Source organism: Daldinia caldariorum (assembly GCF_022478825.1).
Source record: "Daldinia caldariorum strain CBS 122874 unplaced genomic scaffold F4812scaffold_13, whole genome shotgun sequence".
NCBI lineage: Eukaryota > Fungi > Ascomycota > Sordariomycetes > Xylariales > Hypoxylaceae > Daldinia > Daldinia caldariorum.
The window spans coordinates 695,358-702,279 of NW_025953049.1; the positions used below are offsets into that span (position 1 = coordinate 695,358).

Below are 6,922 nucleotides of genomic sequence, written 5' to 3' on the forward strand. Positions count from 1 at the left end.
ACCTAGGTAAGTACCTAACCTAACCTAACCAAACAATATAAATCGGGTATGAGATGTAGTATCTACCTAATATCCCGATCTGCGAAGATATATTAAAAGAATAACCAAGAAATATACCCCGTGAAGTGTGCAGCCAAGTGCAAAAGCAAAGGTAACATGCCGTCAAGTAAAATAAAAGAAATAAATAAATGGGGTATCTCGTGAAGTGGCCAAAACTCCGCGTGGAATGGAATAGTAGTAGTAGTAGTGGTAATTAGAGTAATAATAATGAGGTGTACATGCTCGTAAACAGGCTCACCGAAATCTCGAAGGGTCGTAAAAGGCTTTCGTTCGTTATACATCGTCATTGCCGTCGTCGTCATCGTCGTATTATTCAAGCGATGTGTGTATTGATTGCCATGCTTGTGTCCGTGCTCTCCTATTTGTACTGTGTGTTCCGTCAGGGGGGGAGGGGGGGTCGTCTCAAAATCGCTCTCAGTATTTTAAAAAAACAACTCAAAAAGTCAAATCAGGTCTTGTCTTCATCTTCATCTTTATCTCTATCTTCCGGGATAGGGTCTATGGCGTTGCGAAATCGTCCGTTGTCCATTTCGGGCGATAGCGACACCGGGGTGCTTAGCGGCGACGCGGGGGGCGTTGATCGCATCGCCATCTCTATCGAGGCGTGGCGCCTGTGCATCAGCGGGGAGCGCTGTAGCTCCTGCACGACGCCCATCCAGTTTATCTGGGGCGGTGGTTTATGCGGTGTCCTGTGCGGTGTCTGGTGGGACGCGTGGTGGGACAGTTGATGCGGGGTCTCATTGTCTTTGTGTTGTTCTGTCGTCGCTGTTGTCTGCGTCGTCAACTTTTTCAGCGCTGGTCTCTGCTTGATGCTATCGACCAGTCCCTTTGGAAGAAACGGCCTGGTAGGCATCTGGTGTTGGAAATGCAGAGCCGCCTTCTCCGGATCTTTCGGTGTTGTCCTCTCAGCCTGCTTCGCACGGTCCCCCGCCGTGGCTGCGACGATACCCATATAAACAACTAAGAATCGCATGCGCAACATGTCGAGTCGCCGTACCCTCTCTTCTAATTGTCTTCTATGACCCGCCCAAAGGAACCGCGCGCCGGGACGCAACGTCCGAGAGCCCTCGGTCAGGACGAGGCGGTCCAGCTCCTCGCGCAGATCATCGCCGCTCTTCCGGATCTCGCTCAGCAATCTACCCAATCGTAGCTTGTCCTCTAGCTTCTGGACCTTTGCGATGTCCCCATCGTATCCTTCGTTCTCCTGTATGGAAGAGTCCACAGCTTCGAGAAAGGTGGTTATCTCGTGGGGCGCGGCTAAGTAGGCTGTCGTATAGGAGGTGTAGGCGACGACCAGAAGAAGAGCAAGACAAAGGGCGGTGACTAGGAGCAACAGGGTCCACAGCAGCGGTGAAGAGGGGGGGTCAAGCATGATGAGTTGTTGCTGCGTGGCAGATGGAGATGTGGATGCGGAGGGGGGAGGGGACCATAGAGAGGGAAGCGAGTTTTGGACTAGTTATAAATTCATGGTTCGTAGGTTTTTGCTGCGAGTTGAAAGGTGAATAGCGAATGGGATGAATCTTGGGATATATTGTCTTAATGGAGGGTGTAGAGAGTGGTGACGTCTGCATGAAGGTCCCTTGACCTTCCCTCGACTTTCTCCTCGACTTTCCCTTATTTTTTCTAGTTTTTCTAGTTTTCCCTTCCGTTTTTTGTTGTTGTATGTGGTTGGTACCTGATTGTAAAAATAATGTGTAATAAGAAGAATCGCCTGGGGAGATGCTGGGTTTGATTTGTTGAGGGGGTATTTCTACTTGGAGAAGCTACTTCAAGAAATACTTCAAGAAATCAGGCTGCTGATTGCTACTATAGTACCTGATTAATTACATGTATGCACGACTCCGTACTCAGCGGCTAGGGTTGTAGTAAATGTCCTAATGTTACCCAATAGCGGACGCCGCGGAACAGGTGGCGCAGTGGTACCTACAGTAGAGCCGATCCTCCCCTTAAGCATTAGACGGGGAGGAAATAGGGGTGGTCTTATCATACGACAGCTTATTGTAGGACGAGAGCTTAGGAAGCTTTTATTCTAGCGAGCCGAGGATGGAGTTTATTGTTCTATAGCGCTTTATCTAACTCCTATAATCACATGTTATCGTCTGACATATTGGGACTTATACACCGCCATAGGACATGTTAGATTAGGTACACACCATAGAATAAATATTCGGCCATGGGAATTAATTCTCGGCGCAAGTTTTAAGGGTACTAATAGAAGATAATCTAAAATAGTGGTACGCTATTCTCACTTATTACTATATCCTAAGAACCGGTAACATTGTTAGAGGACAGGAGCTGTATAAGTGTGAGAACGAAGAGAATATGAAATTTATAACATCTCTTGCAAAACTTCAAATAATAGGGGAATATTCAAGAACCACACGCCGACCTTATTTGTCTAGAAAATACAATATCATAATCTCACTTTAGTATTTATTCTCTGGGATATCAGCCCTTTTCCTAGCTCTACATATGCATAATAGATGTAACTTGATAAAAAATATAACTCCGGTAGAAGAAGCTTGAGATGTACGGTGTATTACGGACTTGGATGCTCTTCTATCATAGGCAAATATTTATACCATCTTTCAAGGTTCCTAGGGGATATTTTAAGTCAAATAATGCACGGAATTACTAGGTCTACTTTGAGTTGTGGTTTAATTATTTTAGAAGGTCCTGAGAACGTTGAGATATTGAACTGGGAGTTAGTATTCCCTCGCCCCCGTGTCTAAGTTAAACACTCACACCTATATCATTTATATCCGAAACTAGTTTTAACTCGCCAAGAATTATAACTTAGAAACCAAAAGTTAAACCTCTAATTGTTCAAAGTATTTAGATAGCTGTATAGAGCTGAAGTATAAGAGCGGGAGGAGCTGAAAGAAGGGCGAGCGGGTCAGAGATCCCGGCTAAGCATCTCGTTGGATAGCGACGTGCCTCGCAGATATCCTTGCAATGAAACGGTAGAACGAAGATCAAGCGAAGAAGGGATAAGAGGTAAGCATTTTCTGGAACGAGGTTTAGGTGCATGAGCCTTGCTGCTGTTTTCCAGTCTTTCGGGTTTCTTCACGACGAAGTGGGACTTGGGAACTAATACAGGGGAAAGGTCGGGGAATACAAGGGTGCAGCAGCCTACGGCGCATATCGCATATCAATCATATCAAGAGGTACCTAACCTGCTAACCGACAATCGCGGGGCAATCTGTATAACATACCGATAAGCAGCAAAACGAAATCTGGTACCTTGGAACTTACACCAAATCCATTAATAACACAATTAGAGCTTCAAACCAGCAACAATTTCCCAAATAAAGCTCAGCGAAAGTGTCTACGGAATAAAATAAATAAAATCCAGCAAAAATGGCAGCAGACACACCACCGATCCAGCCCCCCGCGCAGCAGCAACAACAACAAACACAACAAAGCGACAAACCGCGCGAAACAGAGCAATTCCCCCTCCCCGCCGTCCTGACGTACCCCTCCTCCACCCCGCCAACCCTCATCACCCAAGGCGCCGAAGCGCGCCTCTACAAGACGACCTACCTCCTGCCCTCCCTCCCGGCCGCCCTCAAGTACCGCCCCCCTAAGAAATGGCGCCACCCGTCCCTCGACGCCCGCCTGACCCGCCACCGCATCCTCGCCGAAGCCCGCGTGCTCGCGCGCTGCCGCCGCGCGGGCGTCCCGGTCCCCGCCGTGTACGCCGTCGACGAGAGCGCGGGCTGGATGGCGATGGAGTGGATCGCGGGGAAGCCCGCGCGCGCGGCGATCAACGAGTGGTTGCGGCGCAGGAAAGAGGGGAACGGGGGTCCGGTGACGGGGCAGCTGGAGGAGGATAAGGAGCTCGTGGCGCTGATGCGCAGGATAGGTGGGGCGATCGGGCGTATGCATGGCGTCGGCGTCGTGCATGGCGACTTGACGACGAGCAATATGATGTTGCGGCCGTGGGAGAAGGAGGAATCGAATGGGCGCGCGGGAGAAGGGGATGGAGATGGGTTGCTGGATGGCGATATTGTTATTATCGATTTTGGCCTCGCGAGCCAGAGCACGTCTGACGAGGATCGCGCTGTCGATTTGTATGTTTTGGAGAGGGCCTTTGCTAGCACGCACTCCCGCGCCGAAGATTTGTTTACTGCTACGCTGGAGAGTTCGTACAGGGAGACCTTCAAGCAGGCGCCTGTAGTCTTGAAAAAGCTCGAGGAGGTTAGGATGAGAGGGCGCAAGAGGAGCATGATAGGATAATTCAATGTTAACTACTCCTATTAAAAATGATATCATGGAAGCAAAACTTTGTATGGTTCTTCTGTATTCATTGATCTAATAATGCTGGTAATCCCTGACCACCAAATGCTATTGTTGGCCGAAAAATGCACAAGGAATAGATAAAACACTATAGCTGTTCTCATGCCTCTTCCACCGTCTCCGCGCTCGCAAAGTAGCCTTTATTCTCAATAACTCCCCGATCCCTGACAAATGCTGTGTACTTGACAACCCATTCGGGGATGATTTCACCCTTAATTCCACTGCTGTTAAGATCCCCATCTGCCAGGACGCCAGCGCCCTGCGGTCCTTGGCCCAGAAGCTCTCGTAGAGTGCCGCTAGGCAACACGTTTGTAGAGTCGTGGTGGGTGAATAATTCTATACCTTTCTCCTTAGCTAACTTTGCCAGAGGCGGAGGTACGTTGCAGCAATTCCTAATATTGATCTGGTTAACGGTAGGTCGGACTTTGACCTTGTCTAAAAAGCGCTTTAGCTTTTCGGTGCCAAATTCGGCGATCCCAAGTTGTTTGATCTGGCCCTGGTGGTATAATTTCTCCAGAAAACCCCACGTGGTAACCTCTTCATCGTCGTTGCCCATCGTCGCATTTTTTCTGTCGGCTTCCCATTCGCAGTCTCCCTCGAACGCTAAGCCGGGGAACGAGGCTATGAGGAGGTCGACGTCATCCACGCCCAGCTCCTTCTTCACTAATCGCAATGCCTCCTTAATATAGTCGAATCTCTTCTCCGGAGGCGCTGTCGGCAGGAAGAATAGCTTCACGGTTATCTCATATCGGGAGCGACTCTCTTGCAGTCCAGCTGATTCCCAGTCAATGCGGGGCACATATAACGTAGAATCCTCCCTCTCTGTCCACAGCTCTGGCGCCGGTCGGCTGCTGTGTCCATTTTGTCCCGCATGAGAGGAGGCATGGTCATGGCCATTACCGTTGCCATTGCCATTGCCATTATGAAGTGCGGATGCGTATTCTTTTTGCGCAGCCAAAATGTTGTTCCGGAGGGAATTGGTGAGTTCAAGATTGGATCGAGAAGTACCCGGTTTTCGAATGATAGAGGGGCCGTCTAAGATGACGTTACCCGTAGATAAGATTATTCGCGTCATGGTGATAGGGAGTAAATATGTAATGTGTTGGATAAGAAAGACTTGCCAACAACCAAGATGTAAATAAGAAGAGAGAAAACAGAGTAGGTAAAGGTAGATATAATATAAGCAATAAGAACCAATAGGTGTGGATGAATCTTCTAGATAGGTAAGTAGATACCGTATAAGGTAGGTCTAGGTATTACCAATCGTATTTCATGCGATGCATGAGAGGTTGGTACATAATGCTAATAATGTTAATACTAGGTAGGTAATGTAGGGGTAGGGGTGGGTGAGTGGATAGAAAAAAAAACTGAAGCTTTATAAATCGAAGCGGGGGTATGGATTAATGGATTGAAATCGCGGGATCCGTCGCATGTGGTGGTGATACCGTGATACAACTACCTACCCTTATGGAAGCTAGATCATACCTAAAGTATATATAAAATTGGTAGGAGAGGAATTATGTAGTTACCTCATAGAGTAAGCTAAAGCTACGAGCATAGGGCGTAGGTCATAGCCTGTCATTTGAAATCAAACTGTCATGGATAGGTCACTTACCCTGTCACCCCGGCTCAACCCACTCGAGAATTTAGTAGAGACCATATGTCCAGCACATGTCCAGCATATGTAAATATTGTAGTGTAAGGTAAGGAATCGCTAGATTATACATAGGAAAACATTTGTAGGTTGATTTGTAGCCGTGAAAACCCGTGTCGACTAAGACCGTGGGGGGGTCCATGGAATCGGACCGGCAAATCTTATGTCGGCTGGTCGCGATACATACCTAGTACCTATGTACGATGTACCTAGGTGCCTTACCTAATGCGGTCGCATACCTTAGAGGTACCTAGTACCTGGACAAGCTCGTGCCCGACCCCACTACTATCTACTAAGAAATTGCTTCTGCTTCTGTTTCTGCTGTTCTCAATTCATTAGAGCAATTTACCACTGCCAACATACCAAACATACCAATACACCAACACAGCAAAACGCATCTGATTCCCGACGAACCCTCTTCCTTTCTCATCCTGCCATGTTAATGTGAAAGACGTCAAAATGGCTATCAAGTATGCCATCGAATTTATCACCGTTAACATAAGGCTACCAGCTAACCATTGACATGATAGCTACTTGATCCTGCTGTCTCGGCAGGGCAAGGTGGTATGTTATGAAACTCTTCTTAGGCCGCATCTCTATCAAAACTAATTGTAAAACCAGCGCCTGGCCAAATGGTTTACCACCTTGTCTCCCAAGGACAAGGCGAAGATTGTCAAGGACGTCTCTCAACTAGTCCTCGCCAGACGAACTCGCATGTGCAACTTTCTCGAATATAAAGGTTCGCCCCTTTATCGACTACTAATATTAGACAAGGCTGCTGACGACCAACCGAACAAGATACCAAAATCGTATACCGTCGTTATGCTTCGCTATTCTTCATTGCCGGATGCTCTTCCGACGACAACGAGTTAATTACCCTCGAGATTATTCACCGATACGTCGAACAGA

At 47.8% G+C, this 6,922-nt stretch overlaps 3 protein-coding genes across 3 annotated transcripts; 1 reads left to right on the forward strand and 2 right to left on the reverse strand.

Annotated features, from left to right (window-relative positions):
- Positions 1 to 249: 249 nt before the first annotated feature.
- On the reverse strand, positions 250 to 1,656 carry F4812DRAFT_97405 (uncharacterized protein). Its single transcript, XM_047939592.1, has one exon. The coding sequence runs from the start codon at positions 1,430 to 1,432 to the stop codon at positions 509 to 511; it is 924 nt and encodes a 307-aa protein (XP_047788425.1). The 5' UTR covers positions 1,433 to 1,656; the 3' UTR covers positions 250 to 508.
- Positions 1,657 to 3,150: 1,494 nt separating this feature from the next.
- F4812DRAFT_435940 (kinase-like protein) lies at positions 3,151 to 4,346 on the forward strand. Its single transcript, XM_047934803.1, has one exon. The coding sequence runs from the start codon at positions 3,421 to 3,423 to the stop codon at positions 4,297 to 4,299; it is 879 nt and encodes a 292-aa protein (XP_047788426.1). The 5' UTR covers positions 3,151 to 3,420; the 3' UTR covers positions 4,300 to 4,346.
- Positions 4,347 to 6,126, reverse strand: F4812DRAFT_435944 (Aldo/keto reductase). The gene has a single exon (XM_047934804.1). It carries the CDS (start codon positions 5,432 to 5,434, stop codon positions 4,460 to 4,462), a length of 975 nt encoding a protein of 324 aa, XP_047788427.1. The 5' UTR covers positions 5,435 to 6,126; the 3' UTR covers positions 4,347 to 4,459.
- Between the last annotated feature and the right edge of the window lie 796 nt (positions 6,127 to 6,922).